This window comes from Macadamia integrifolia, chromosome 3 (genome assembly GCF_013358625.1).
Source record: "Macadamia integrifolia cultivar HAES 741 chromosome 3, SCU_Mint_v3, whole genome shotgun sequence".
Lineage (NCBI taxonomy): Eukaryota > Viridiplantae > Streptophyta > Magnoliopsida > Proteales > Proteaceae > Macadamia > Macadamia integrifolia.
The window spans coordinates 7274123-7288942 of NC_056559.1; the positions used below are offsets into that span (position 1 = coordinate 7274123).

A 14820-nucleotide genomic window follows, 5' to 3' on the forward strand; every position below is an offset into this window, starting at 1 on the left:
TCTGTCGCAATCCTAGACGGAATTGAATGGAAATTGGAGAGATAGGAATTGAAGACGAGCCAAATCCAAAGGAATTTTAGGTCCAATTAAAGTGGCCAATTCATGATAGAGGAGACACTTCCTATAAAGGTTATCCGAGTAATGGTTCTACATGGGAATTCTTGATCAATTGAAAAATTATTATGTTTAAAAAAAAAAATCATTTTGGAATTATGTTGAACTTGATCCCTTAGATCTGATCTAAGGGTATGTAAGCAGCTTGATAAAGTTACTATCATGCTTGATCTAATCAATAGAAAAATTAAATCTATCATGCGATTATCATTAAAGACAAAGGGATAGTTTATTGTAGGTGAAATAAATAATATGTGAAAGTAAATTATGGAGAGGAGTTTTCTGTCTAGGAGCATGCCCTACACCAACAGCCCTTGGGTCTACCTCTCTTCTCCTAGAGAGAGGTAGAGATGTCAATTCACAGGGAAGAAGAGAGATAGACATAGAGGTTTCAATCGATTTGTTATTGGTTTTTCTGTTCAGGATACAAATTGAAATTGAATTAAAACTGAATAATTTTCTTAACATCAAAACCGAATCATATTGAATTGATTCAGTTTTATTCGGTCCATGCATGCTCTCCATAATTCAGTTCAAATTCGATTTAAGTGGAAATAACCAGTTGAAACAAATAAAAATAGAAAGAAAATTACAGACCTCATTAAGATAGAGTCTCAGAATGTCAAATTTGATATGTCAAACATTTTTCGCACAATTCATCAAATATATACGATTGTAGGGTTTAATATGGTTTAATTTTGGCTCAGTTTGATTTATATGGATTACACTTTATTCAGATCGATTCGTTCAAATAAACAATTTTCAATATAAAATGGAAACCAAATTGAATCAAATGAATTTTCAGCTTTCAAAATCAAAACAAATCAAAATTTTTTATTCTGGCAATTCATCTGAGGAACAATTCTGCTTTTGTATTTCAAGTGATGATGAATCATCTACATCTAGGAATCCATCTTAGCTGCCAAATCCAGGAGTAAGTGATATTTATTGAATTACAACCTTGTTTAACTAAGTTTAAAGCAAACTAGGCCGAGGAGCCGCAAATTTGAATCAGGACTACCCTATTACTGTTGAAGACCTCAATGCTATGGTTGCCTCTGGGAGCACCAAGAGATCAGCTACTGATTCTCTGGCACTATTGCAGCTCAACCTGTGTGTTTTCCATAAATTTGCATTGAAACATCACTGAGATGGCCCTGGAGTTTGTTACATGGGTGTAACCTTGACCAATAACTTATCTCATCCACTTTTCTTGCCAAATGATTCTCAAGGGTTTTTTACTGGTGAGCTGCCCTTTTTAACACCCTCTTCTTTCAACCTCTTTGGTACCGCTTTTCCAATACTTTTTATTACTCTGTTATTGCTAAACTGACTTGGCCTTGGTTAGGGATATAAGAAAACACCCAAAATCCAGATTTGATCTCAGGTAATGTTGATGCAGATCGAAGCTTCTGATGAAGAGGACAACACCAAGAGTCAAAATATTGCTCACATGAACAGTAATTTGAGTCCATATCTCCTATTTTAGTTCATTTTGTTCGATTTTGTTAGGAGATTTAGTTTCCTATTTGGTTCTTTTATTGTTAGTGAAGTAGTTTCTATTTTTATGACTTAGGTTAGTTTCCTTTTGATGTTCAGTTCTTACTTTCTAATTTATTCTTACTTGGTTACCCATCAATTATTATGAAAGGACAAATTTGAGTCAAACAAAAAAAGGTGGCTTATGTTGTCCAATGGGATGCAATTGGGTGAGATGTCCATTCATTAATTCTTCTCCACCCTTCTCAACCCCTCCATCGATTCTCTTTCTTTTCTTTATTTTCCTCTTTATTTGTGTGTTGTGAGAGGGTGATTGTGTGTTAGTAGAAAACCTATTCAAGCCTGGCAGACCAACTTTCAACAAGAATCAAGAGCAGCCAAGGAAGACCAATTCGACCCAGCTTTGTCAGGGTTTTGAGGGTGGATCGACCAAGGCCTGTAGCTACAGCTATTGTAAAACTCCATAAAGTCTTCTTTTTCGTTCTTCGAGCATAACTTCCCATGGTTGGTTTCAACCTTGGGGTGGTCACTCGGTTGTCTTTGCCCTTCTTAGAGCCATTGGAAATCCAAAAGGGAAGGGGATCCTCTATAACACGCACAGTGTGCATCCACCAGATGGTAGCACCCTGGGCACATATCCCAAGTGTTCTTAGCCATCAGCTATGCACTGGGGAGGATCCAGGTCCATTTGAAATTGGCAAAGTGAACTATGTTATTGCTTAGAATCTTAAGCAACTCAATATTTAGCCCTTCACTTGTCACTTTCTCTCTCTTTTTATGTGTCTCGCCTGTCCTTCTCCAACCAGCCTCGGTTGGAGAGGATATAAATCCCACTTTATATGCATTGGGTAAGTTTTTTCCTCTTTTTGTTCGTTTGCAGCTCTCATTCCCCTTAATAATTTAGTTTTATATCGTCCCAATAAGGTATGGATTTTTCTATCTTGTGGTCAAGCGGTCAAAATAGCCTCTCAACATTCTCGATTGGATAGTTCTTACCTCCCAAACCTCACACATGTGGAAATCTTATGCACCGAGTACGCCCCTTTTTTTGTCAACCCTGTAAATAAATTCTTTGAAGGGTTTCCATCTTGCTTGAAGGAGTCAAGAATCTCCTTCAAGATAAAAATATTGCATGTCCACTATTTTAAACATAGATGAGTGAAGGATGGAAACCTGGTTTTGATAATGGAGGGGCTTCCTAGTTCCTACAAATATATTATTGTTCTTCTCCCTCGGTTATCCATTTTTTTTTTTTTTTACCATTAGGGTTATAACTTTGGATGATTTGTTGGGTGCTTTATTTTATTTTTTATATATAATATGTTGAAAACTTTAGTCCCACATCGAAAATATGTAAGAGAAAACATCTTTTATTAAATACAAGCTTAGCATTGATGGACACGACCTTCCTTGAACAGGATCTGTTTTATGGGCTCGTACCTCTGTATCCTTGAGTTCTAAAGAGACAGGAACCAAAGTCTGGTGGTTAAGATATAACCGTGGGATCAGAGTGTGATTAACGGCTATGGTGAGACCTGTAGAGGGCCCATCAAGCTGTAGAGGATCGTTTCTGAGGTTGATTCCAACCTTGGGGTGGTCGCACGGTCGTCTGACAGACCCCCAACTCCTTTTTGCTTCATGCCAGCATTATGTCAATACTGGGAGTCACTCTCTGAAGTTGGGTTGGCTTTTAACTGAACCACACAACTCCTGCTAGGCTACTCTCCTTTGATCTTTCTGGTACCATTTTCTCTGAAACAAAGGGGCTTGGGCAGCCAAATTGAGACATTTATTCCAATCTAGGAGTACTGTAATACTGATCATTTTGGAGGGTTAATTGACTTACTTCCTCATCACACCAGCTATCCATGACCAAAGATAGTTGGTCTCATTGCTGAGTGCCATTTGTATCCCACAGTTTCTTTTGTATGCATTCATTTTGGGAAAATGACTACCTGAAGCCAAGTTACAGGGTTAGGCAACCATCATTCCACATATTCATTTTGCTTTGACAAACCACCAGAGGGTTCATGTTTCTTTCAGACAAAGTATTATACTGTGTGCGCACTTTCCAAAAACAAAATTACTTTTCCCAAAAGAAAACAAAGAAGTTTCAAGTGATGAATCATTGACATCTAACAATCCATCGTAGCTGCCAAATCCAAGAGTAAGTGATCCCTAATGCACAATATATTGAGATCAACATCAAGGGTAAAAAAGGAAGCCTGTCACCAAGAAAATATGGGTGCAGAAACTGACACCATACATCAACAAATAATAAACCCAATAAATAACACATGCCCACCCAACAAACAATGCGTTGGCCTTCTTTGACATGAGCAGGATCTCGTTTAGATCGCACTCTATCATCCTTTTTCTGAGCGAGTGATGTTTTTGCTTCTGCAGTTTTGCCAAACTCGAAGGAGAATCCAGCCCAAATGAGAAGAGAGTGCAAGAGCAACAGCAACACCTTTATTGGATATTCTTTAGCTTCAAATAGAAGAGGGAACAACGAGTAGCAGGACACTGCATTACAGAGGAAAAATATAATTAGTCTTGAGAGGTCATCAGCAACTCGTAAGTCTCATACTGTGTCATGTTAGACCAGCTCCTTCATTACCATCAATTAAAAATGTGCAGCGAAATGGCACCATTATTTTTAGCCACTCAACATTGGTATGGTCCCCATAGTAGGACCAGCACCAACACCTTTCATTTGGGCAGACCTTACAAATATGGAAGGACCTTCTGAGGAATAGTCTCGATGCTTTTGACTCATGAGAATTGAATTCAGCTTGAACACACTAAAATCAATGGAAAAGAAAGTGAGAATAAAGATGACAAATACTGTCTAGGCCAAGGTCAATATTCCCTTCCACAAAAATGGAAAAACTATAGGGTCAATGCACTTATATGTTAAACAAACTATGTAGCATGACAAAGTGGTGTCCAACCTGCAATCTCAGTCAGATGAATTGAACAAACCAGTTTGATACCTTTGCCTTAGTCATAGACAAATTTTCTTCTAGCAAAACTAGGTTCATAGACAAATTTTCTTCTAGCAAAACTAGGTTCTCAAACTTCAAAAAGAAAATTTATCATGCTTGACAAAGTAGGCCTACATTTTGATTTTCACCTTTTTTTTCCTAATATTTTTAACAATAGTGCATTTAATCATAAATGAATAAAAGAGTCCATTTTATTTAGAAAAAAATTCATTTCTTTTTTCCTTTTGCCTTTTCTTTAGAATGAACCAAAAATATAGAAGGGCAGGGTGCAGCACCAAACCCTTTTACATTGGCCTCAACTGAGAGCGTTATTTATTGAATTACAACCTTGTTTAACTAAGTTTAAAGCAAACTAGGCCTAGGAGCTGCAAATTTGAATCCAGACTACCCTATTACTGTTGAAGATCTCAATGCTATGGTTGCCTCTGGGAGCACCAAGAGATCAGCTGCTGCTTCTCTGGGACTATTGCAGCTCAACCTGTGTGTGTTCCATAAATATTTGCATTGAAACATCACTGAGGTGGCCCTGCAGTTTGTTACATGGGTGTAACCTTGACCAGTAACTTATCTCATCCACTTCTCTTACCAAATGATTCTCAACGGTATTTCACTCGTGAGCTTCCCTTCTTAACTCTCTTCTTTCAACCTCTTTGCTACCTCTTTTCCATATCCTTTTATTTCTCTGTAATTGGTCAACTGACTTAGCCTTGGTTAGGGACATAAACAAACACTCAAAATCCAGATTTGATCTCAAATAATATTGATGCAGATCAAAGCTTGAAGAAGAGGACAAAACTAAGAGTCAGAAAATATTGTTATCAGATCAAATATTGATACATGTCTCGTATCAGTTCATCTCTGAGTTCACACTCTAAAATACAGTGAGTCACAGGCCCAGAGCAGTTCAGGACTCTGTCTCAACATTCGGTGCTAAGATTAGAGAATATTATCATCTCTTCTGTCTTTTATTTTTCCCTTTCCCGGCAAGCTCTAAGTTTGTTGGTCTGACAGAACTGGTAAGCTCTATAACTCTGAAATTAGGGGGCCAGCGTTCTTTGTTTCATTAGGGTCTTATCCATTCATTATTGCATGCCATCCTGCTGGCTGGATTGAATGCCATTATCACTTCACCAAGTGAACCCCCACCTCCCAAATTTTGGTTATGATCCATATGAACAAATACCCTATCTGAGGTTGTATTCGCCATCAATAAATGGCTAACACATGTATGTGAGTCCCCCTGCCCCCAGCGGGTGTGTTTCCTTGATAAGAGTTTAACGTGGTCCTTCATCTACAGATATTTTTCTCCAAAACATCATCATTAATAGCCAAAAAAGAAGTTTCAAACTAATACCCTTAGCAAGTTAAACTCCATTTTATACATATGTAGGTTTTATTAATGACGATTTAACATTAAGAAAAAGTATCATGCTATTTGGGCTTGAAGATTGTCAAAGTGCTTTAACAGGTCTCAATTCCCCCCCCCCTTAAGCTTTTATTATTATTTGCAATTAATTAAAAAGATTGATCAACCTATGTTTTTGGATACCAGTCATATTTAGTTATAAGATGTAGGGATTCAATTGATTAACTGGTCAACCTACTGATACATGATACCACTATGCCACTGGATATGCTTTTAAATCAATGAATTTGAACTCATATCTTAGTTTCCAACTATTCGACAGACAGCACACAGCCTAAAAAGGTTTAAGGTCATATAAACCTACATTCACTTTGTATTCAATCCACCAACACACTTAACCTTGCCCACTTTTATAAGTCCGTTTGCTTGGTTAATTGAGGTGAGTCACTCCATATCTTCATGGTTACAGATTATGAAATTCATCCAACTAATCCAGGATTGGCAGAGTTCACTCTACAGATATGATACCGTGCCCCCAAAAAAATCAATTAACCAGGTTTAATTACCCACTCTTAAAACAGATCCTGAGTTTTAAATTTTTGCCTCTCCTTTATTTCTTCCTCCCAAGAGGAAAAATAATGAAACAAAGGCTCTGGCCTGTTTTCCATGAATACTGATGCAAAATAATTTGCATACAACCACAAGTATAAGACTTAAAACAGTCACAGAGAGAGAGAGATGGTTTTGAAGATGTACCTATTGACAACAAGAAGTAATGTCTAGCGTCCTCCAAACTGTGCATTGCAACAATTGCAAGGGGGACCACAAAATGGAGTGATGCTTTCTCATGAACATGCCACCCAAAGAGAAAACCACATGTGTAAGCATAGGCTACATATCTAGTGATCATCCCTGGCCGAGGCTTTTTCCATGCCATAACCAGACATGGTGATATGGTGGTTAGGACCAGCACAAATGTCACTAATGGGGTAACCTGCACTTTCACAAAATTCAAATATTCAAAATTAGTTATTGACATCTCCTGAATATAAGCAAATGTACTGTATACCAAACAAGTGATCCACCAACTCATTAACCCAAAATGCACTGAAAAAATCAGAGCAATGGGTGCTTCTAACCAGCTCACGATTCTTTTCCCAAGCAGTTGTCCAGGTCTAAGCCATACAAAGGTTGAGATTCCAGCATCATCTCATTTTGAGCTATGCCCAATCAAGACTAGGCTCAACTAATTGAACAGTAAGAACAATAAGCTGGTGTACAATGTGAATGATTTTAAGATAGGGTTTAAAAAAGAATGATAACATTTAAGCCCATCCTATGCTCAATATAGGAATAGAATAGGATTACCCGAGGAAGCACAGCATATGGGGACGAGTCCCCTACTAGTCCACCAGTGAATGAAGCTGTTGGTGCCTGGATCTTGAACCCCAGTTTTGCAAGCAAGAAAGCAAGAACTTTGTCCAAAATAATGTAAAATACCCAGAAATTGGGAGCCCAATATGCATGGCAGAGTCCCCTACCAAACGGAAACATGCGGCCAAGGACTTGATGAATCTGCAAGAAAGGAGTTAAAAATATCCAATAGTTCACAAAAGACGGTAATAAAAGTGTGAGCAATGTGTTCAAGTGTCAGTCTGCAAGAGAAAATCTCCAGACCAGAAGACGGTAAAGAAAGTTTGCAAACTTACTCTCACATGCAATACTGTAACGGTGTAACCATTGAATAATGCTTACAACTTAACAAGATGTCATCCTGTAAATTCATTGTGTGAGGCATAGTGCCACAGAAAATTCCATACAAAATTAGAACTAATTCTATTTCTCATCTTGGGACTCAAAAGCCTATGGAAGCTCTTTCCAATCCTCTAAAATTGGCAGATGCAAAATCAAAATTTTACTCATTTAGTAAGTTTCAGTTTTTGGGTCATATTAGGATCATTAGTTTAGTTGGGAGAAAGGGTCCTAGTAGAGGAGTAAGTCAAGTTCTTAGGATTAGTTATTTTAGAAGTTTATATACTTGCTTGTAGTGAAGAAGGCGATCAGCAAGTATGATCAAATAAGTTTGTCTTTTTTTCTGCATGCATGTGAGGAGAAGATAATCAGCAAATAGAGATGAAACAAAATTTTGAGTTTTTGATGGTGTATACCAGCCATTTGAAACTCTAGGCAGCACTTATACTTTCCCTCTCTACTTATTTAACTTTTTCCAAAATTTTCCTTCTCTTAACACTTCTTATTCTTATTCAAAGATTTTATTTCTCCTTGAGTCTTTATCATTAAATCTACACCTAGTATCCTACCTCACAAAGGGAGAGAGGGAATGGGTAGGGAGGAAGAAGGGAAAGACAAGAAAAAGCCAAATGGACAATTGCAACTATGCATGATGAATTAAATTTTAAGAGGGCACTTTATCAAGACGAAACTTTGGACAGTTTGAAATTTGTTTAGTGCCTGGAGGTGGCATTCACATTTGCAAGAAGGATAAAAAAAGGGAAATCTGATTGACAAATAAATTGTAACCTACTTTTATTTACCCACTCAAATCATGCTGTTGAAGAGATGGAATCCATTGAAGGGCATTATGGTGTTTTCACATTGATGCTGAGAATTGTGTCACAGCTTAAAAAGATCGACTCCATTACATGGGGCAGAGTCGTCAATTGCATACCTATTTTAGATGAAGAATCCCATTGGGCCACATCAAGCATCAATCCTAGGGTTTCAGTTCTTCGCAATAATTTTCCTCCTTGCTAGTTTTTTTGCCACAATGAGAACAAATGGTGAACATTAACGTGAACCCAACTCACTATAACATGGTTTCTTACATTCCATCATTGGGATGTAGACCAACCAGATCATAACACCAGTATTTCACTTGATGCCATTGCATGATAAAAAGGCAAGGCGATCCGCCCTTTTATGGAGATTTCACACTATCACAGCTCACTGCCACTCTACAAAGATCATTTGACACCATTCAACTCATAAACCTTTTGTCGACAGTCCAAATGATCTGAATCTCCAGTTAGGCATGGTTCCATCTTTGACGGTAGAGGAATCTCCCTTCAGAAAGATTGATGACAGATTGGGGTTTCGAATGATGATGAAGACTATTGCTTAACATGTGTGAGAGAAGTTAGTTTATGCTGATACCATAATTGTCAAGGTGGGTGCCTTGGTGGCCATGTTAGTTTCGTCTTGCATCTAGGCCCCCTCCAATGCCTTGGGCCGCCTAAAAGCCATGACAACTATGGCTGATGCCCTTACTATTGAGAAAAATAACCAGTTAGGTGGACTTCCAAAAAACAATGAGGACTAGACAAGAAAATGACACCTACAGAGGTGTCCTTCAGATGAACCCAAGAGAAAAAGGGTGGGGGGGGGGGGGGGGGGGGGGGGGGGTTGGTGGATAGAGAAAGGAACTTCAGGACATCATATAAAAGTCCAGACCTTGACCAATGAGGACTAGACAAGAAAATGTCCACCACAAGAGGGATTTCACAATCAAAAGGTTTCAGGGACAGTACCTAAAAGGATATTTTGGTTAGTATATTTGTTTACTTTATCCCATCTATATCACCTAAAATCCCTGATAAGCACTGTGCCCCCTCATGCCTTTTAGACGTGCTATGTTCTCACTGGTACTGGATGAGAAAATCACCACCACCAAATGCACTGTTATCTTTCAATATCTATAACTGTAACCGACTGACAGGATGCTAAAACTCATTCTGTCATCCCTTGTTCAATTACTTGTTATAGCCTCCACCTCTTTACTCTATTTCATAGTTATAAACTCCTCTCCTCAAACTTGGAATCAACTCAAGACCAATTTTTTGCATTATCAGTCCTGTTTCCAGTATTCATCAGACACATCACTTGGACTTCCATAATACACAGGTAACTTGCCCTAAAGACTTTATTAATCTGTTATATTGCATAATGTAGCTCCTCGATCACACTCCCTAAAATATTTCCCAGAAACAGGGACCTCTACCTTATGCAAGTCATGAAGTACAGCAGGCAGACAATATGTTACTGTGAAGTTACAAAGCAGATGATCTTAAAAACCTACGGTGCCTGCTTCAGCCTCACATTCAAGGATTTGATAAGAGAAAAATCACCTTGCTGCCAATGTTGTGACACATTAGGAGCTTTACAGACCAAAAACAATTGTGAGTCACGCCACGATTATGAACCAATTGAAAGAAGTACCTCCCAGAAAATTCCCTTTCCTCACAAAAACAAACCACAGATAAAAAGTCACTACACACTAGGGTATAAACACTTCAACCATCCCAAAATACAAATTTCAAATTTGAGCTGAATTAAATAAAACAACCCATATTCACTCAAAAAAAAAAAAAAAAAAAACCATTAAAACAATGAATTTCTCTTAAACCAACCGCAAACAATTAGTTCACATGCAAACACGAACACAGCACACTGAGAGAATGCAGATACATAACCAAATCACAAACTTTGAAACTCGTTTCGAATTTTTCTTAGTAAGAAACGGGATTCCAACAATCCAATTGAGAATAGAATGATTGAAAGAGAGGAAAAGCAAGGGAATTACCTGCCCATGGTACAAAAATGGCCCAAATGAAACCACGAAAACGAATCCAACCACAGCACCCATCATCAAAAACCTTCCAAACCCCCTAACCAATCCACGACGGCAATAATGTCTCAACAAGTAAACAAAATACACGGGTGCCGCCACAGCAAACAAGTGTTTGAAGCATAACAAGACCGCAAAAAAGAAACCCCCAAGCAAATCCCTCCCTTCCTCCAAAAACGAAAGCGAAATCAAAAGGAACCCAAGAAGAAACCCATTGTATTGAAAATGCATGTGATCGACAATGATAAGCGCCGGCGACCACACAATCAGAACCCAAACTAACCTCCGCTTAATCGAATCCAAGCTTCTAGTCAATCTATAGACTCCGTAAAAGAGACACAGATCAGAGACAATAACGCTGATTCTCTGAAAATAAACGACAGAATCTGCACTGTAATTTAATCCACCATGAAGGTCTACGATCTTGGGATCAACGAGATTGGCAAAAACGGAGAGAACCCGTTCAAAGTAAGCGAAGAGAGGTGGGTAGTCGAGAGTCCATGGGCTTGTCTCGTCTGAGTACCATTGAGAGAGGGGACGAGAGAAAGTGAGAGCAAGCCAATTACGGTGAACTTCGAAGTCAGTGCTTCGATAGGAAGGTATAAGGAGCAGCTTAACGCATGTGGCGACGCCTGCAAACCAGGCTAGCTCTTCCATGGCTGTGAAAGAATTGCGTTTTGGGTCCTTCTCATGTTTTGATTCCATGGAGAAGGTAATAATCTTCTGCAACTCTCAAATGGCTACTGAGATTTGAGACGAGAGTGGGTCTTGACTCGGCAGTTCGATAGGGTTAAGGAAAGGAAGAGGAAAAATGACAAATGTTGGGGGCAAAAATGGAAAAAGGGTGGAGTCTTTCTTCTTATACAGATATGGTAGCAGATGAGAAAGAAGAAAAGCGAGGGTACTAAGTGGGTAACACAGCAGTTTATTGCCTCTCTCTCTTTCTCTCTCTAGCTCTCGTCTCAGAGTCCGACCGTGCGAAGCCGAGCGACCCTCGAAGAGCTCAACCATGTTGCGGCAAGCTCCTCGCCTATTGGCCAGAGCGACCTCCATGGTGAGGGCTCGGGCCTTCTCGTCTGCAGATGTACCGGCGAGTCCAACCGTGGATTCATCGTTCGTAGAGGCATGGAAGAAGGTGATCCCAAACATTGACCCACCTAAGACTCCCCTCGCTTTCATGAAGCCCAGACCCACCACGCCTTCCTCGATCCCTTCCAAGCTCACAGTCAACTTCGTTCTTCCTTACCAATCCGAGCTCGCTGGCAAGGAGGTCAGTTTTTCGATCGATCGATTACCTACTTTCCCTTTTTTATTTATTTCATTGTCGTTTGTCTTTTGCTTCATCTGGGCTTTGTTTATTTTGTTTGTTTCCTTCCTGCTGATTATGTTGATTGCCACGAAATCTAGATCCTTAAATTGGAGATATTGATTTTCTTTTGGATATTTTGAGTCGTTTATTCTTTGATCATTCTGATGTTATTGGTCGATTCACAGGCATGGAGTTTTCATTTTTGTTGAATGTGATGAGATTGTAGATTGCTGTAATTTTTCCCACTAGGGTTTTTTTGTTTTATCATCCAGGGAGTCATTGTAGAGCAACAGGGTTGTTGTGGTATTCTGGCAATTGTATCTTTTTCTTCTTCCCCCTTCCATATCCCATTAGGTAAACGCAATATGTGCCCTTGTTGACTCCTCTTGCAGGGTGTCAACATTTTACCCAAATTTAGAATTGATTCTGCAGAGTTTCGCTAAGCTTGTTGCTATTTCTGGACACTTACATTGCTGTCTACTAGTTGGTAAAGTGTGTTGTGCATTTAATTTCTAGGATTGTGTAATTTATAGAACTGTTTCACTTGGTAATTGTCATACCATTGCATGCTGTTTCGTTTCATTTTGCACCAGGGAGTTGGATCTTGTTTAGATGAGAAAATGCATTTCTTTTCAACACATAGCTGCCTTTGAGCATTTCAATGCCAATTTGATTCAATGAAGTGGCTGCAACTTGACTTGTAGAGGATTCTGAAATGTGGGAAATGGAGGGTTTTGCATCTGTTAATTTGTCCGATAACTGTGTGTGACCCTTCCTGAGATCCTTTTTCTCTTTACTGGGTTTAATTATGGATAAAATTCATCGTTATCACAGCATCTAGGCGATCTTGGGGTTGGAAAAAAAAAAAGCCAAGTTAACAACAAGAAGGCCCCAAGGCATCGCCTAGGTGATGGAGGCACCCTTAGCTGGATGCCTAGGCATTGCCTGGACAACTATACTAAGGTTCTAGTGTATTTTTTTAGAATTTATTTTATTATTTTATTCATGTAGTAGAGTCATGGGATAGAGTCGTGGAGTTTGATTCAAACTCTACTTTAGGCAGAGTTTGATTAGGATGCTTTCTTTCTTCCTATGTTACAAATGTAAGCTGGTCCGTCGATAGTTTCAGTTTTTGGAGAACTAAATGAAATTTTAACCTTACACTGATTCTTGTGAAAGTCAAATGTGGTTCTACTGTTTTTTTTTTTTTTTTTTTCTCTCTCTCTCTCTCTGCTGCCCTTGATCTCTCATTTCAGGTACTATTCCTTCTTTCCTTTCTTTCTTTCTATTCTTTCCCTCCCTGTTTCTTCTCCTACTTCCTGTTCTGTTTGACAATAGTCGCATCCCACATAATGTTGCTTCGAACTCTATCGATTCAGCTTCTTTCTCCCTGAACTTTTGAGTGTCGCCTTTACCCCTAAGGGATATAACCAAGATGATGAATATACAAATGGAAAAAAGGGGAGGGAGAAGAAGGGCGGGGGGAAGGGACTAAGCGAAAGCTACACAGCCGAAGCAATCAGAAGGGGGGGGGGAATTCAACCCGTACAGTTTGAGGTTGAACTGAATATTGGTTTGGAGATTTGAGCTCACCTTGTTGTTGGTTCTTGTTCATATGACCAAATCTGATTGCAGATTAATTAGGTTCATTTGCTGCTTGCACATTCAACTTGATAAATGTTATATTTGGGAGGATTGGTGGTGAGGATCTTATCCCCAAAATATCAGATTGAACGAGAAATGATAGAGTTTTCATCTTCGAAATCAGCTAGGTTTACTGTGCCAGACTGTTCCCATTGTGAAGAAAAAGAATAACTAACTCTTCTTCTAGTTGTTATGAAAACCCTAGTTCCTGGTATTTATAGTTTAGCCATCATTATTAAGTTAGATTTATTTATCTTTTTTTTCTTGTGAAATTCCAGAATAGTCCTCCCTTTTCAACTTTAAATATCAATTAATTCTTATTACTGCCCTCCTTTATTTCCTGATTCCTGAACTTTAAAAACATTTACAGAATTTCCATTACAATTAAATTTTAAGCCATTCATCACTTGGGTGGGCCCATAGCGACCCATAATTAGGTTTATTGAACCCAGGATCGCATCACCACCCTTCTGTATTCCCTTTTGATTTTTTTATTTTTTTGGGACTATCCAATGATGAATGATTTCAACATGGAGGTTGATGATACAATTTTATTACCTCAGTCATTTTTAATGCTGATGTACTCTCCTTTGAGCATTCAAGTTGATGTTACCGATACTTTTGAGTGGTCATCTGGTTAACTAACAGGGAAACAAAAAACATTTATTGCTATAATTATCACTTGCTGTAGGGTTGGGGTTTTTGCTCATTTGGGTAATTGTAGTTGGTTGGGACTTTGAGTTGTCAACAAGTCAATGGGAAAGGGGTTGATACCCCTGCTGATTTCATGTGAAGGTCAATGCATACCAGAACAACTTTTCCATTATATCCTGGGCCAGGGAAATTAAAGGTTTCTCCTGTTTCCTAACACATGTTGCTAGGAAATTGAGATGCTGCTTGATGCAGTTAAGGGCGTCCAATCAGCCAATTGGGACTCCGAATACTTTATTTTGGCCTGTGGTTGGATTCTATGGGGGCCTTGTGATTTTTATTTTTGGGTTTATTAATATAATAAGCCTCTTTTGTAAGCCCCAAGGTTGGCATTTGGGGGGGGGGGGGGGAGGTTACATAAAATTAAGTATAGGAATAAGGTTGTGAGGGTCCTTAAGTAGTCGAATATAGATTTTAAGTTAAGTGTTTTATGTTAGTTCAAGTTAGTTTAAACTTATTAGGAAGGTTAAGAATCATTAGTGAAGTCAGTTACTGCTTTTGGTCGTTATACATGTAATTCTCC

General features: G+C 38.7%; 2 protein-coding genes and 1 non-coding gene across 3 annotated transcripts in view; 2 read left to right on the top strand and 1 right to left on the bottom strand.

Annotated features, from left to right (window-relative positions):
- Positions 1 to 3014: 3014 nt before the first annotated feature.
- LOC122074991 lies at positions 3015 to 3233 on the top strand. Its single transcript, XR_006139132.1, has one exon. It is a non-coding gene; the product is annotated as a small nucleolar RNA U3 (small nucleolar RNA).
- A 449-nt stretch (positions 3234 to 3682) lies between these two features.
- On the bottom strand, positions 3683 to 11489 carry LOC122073514 (probable dolichyl pyrophosphate Glc1Man9GlcNAc2 alpha-1,3-glucosyltransferase). Its single transcript, XM_042638105.1, has 4 exons — positions 10589 to 11489; positions 7357 to 7563; positions 6745 to 6982; positions 3683 to 4140 (listed from the first exon to the last, which is right to left on the bottom strand). The coding sequence occupies exons 1-4, from the start codon at positions 11336 to 11338 to the stop codon at positions 3740 to 3742; spliced, it is 1596 nt and encodes a 531-aa protein (XP_042494039.1). The 5' UTR covers positions 11339 to 11489; the 3' UTR covers positions 3683 to 3739.
- Positions 11490 to 11507: 18 nt separating this feature from the next.
- The window catches only part of LOC122073515 (ATP synthase subunit delta', mitochondrial-like), a 5202-nt gene continuing 1889 nt past the window's right edge, over positions 11508 to 14820 (top strand). Inside the window, exon 1 of the mRNA XM_042638106.1 lies at positions 11508 to 11903. Within this exon, the coding sequence (XP_042494040.1) occupies positions 11643 to 11903 (261 nt within the window). The 5' untranslated portion in view covers positions 11508 to 11642. The remainder of the gene's footprint in view (positions 11904 to 14820) is intronic.

Bases quoted from the DNA above. Each gene is read 5' to 3' on its own strand.
- LOC122073514 (XM_042638105.1), bottom strand. From the start codon at position 11,338: ATGGAATCAAAACATGAGAAGGACCCAAAACGCAATTCTTTCACAGCC. The intron at 7,564-10,588 runs GTAATTCCCTTG...CCTTTCTTGCAG, and splicing joins CATTTTTGTACCATGGGCAG to ATTCATCAAGTCCTTGGCCG. The intron at 4,141-6,744 runs GTACATCTTCAA...TCTGTAATGCAG, and splicing joins TTACTTCTTGTTGTCAATAG to TGTCCTGCTACTCGTTGTTC.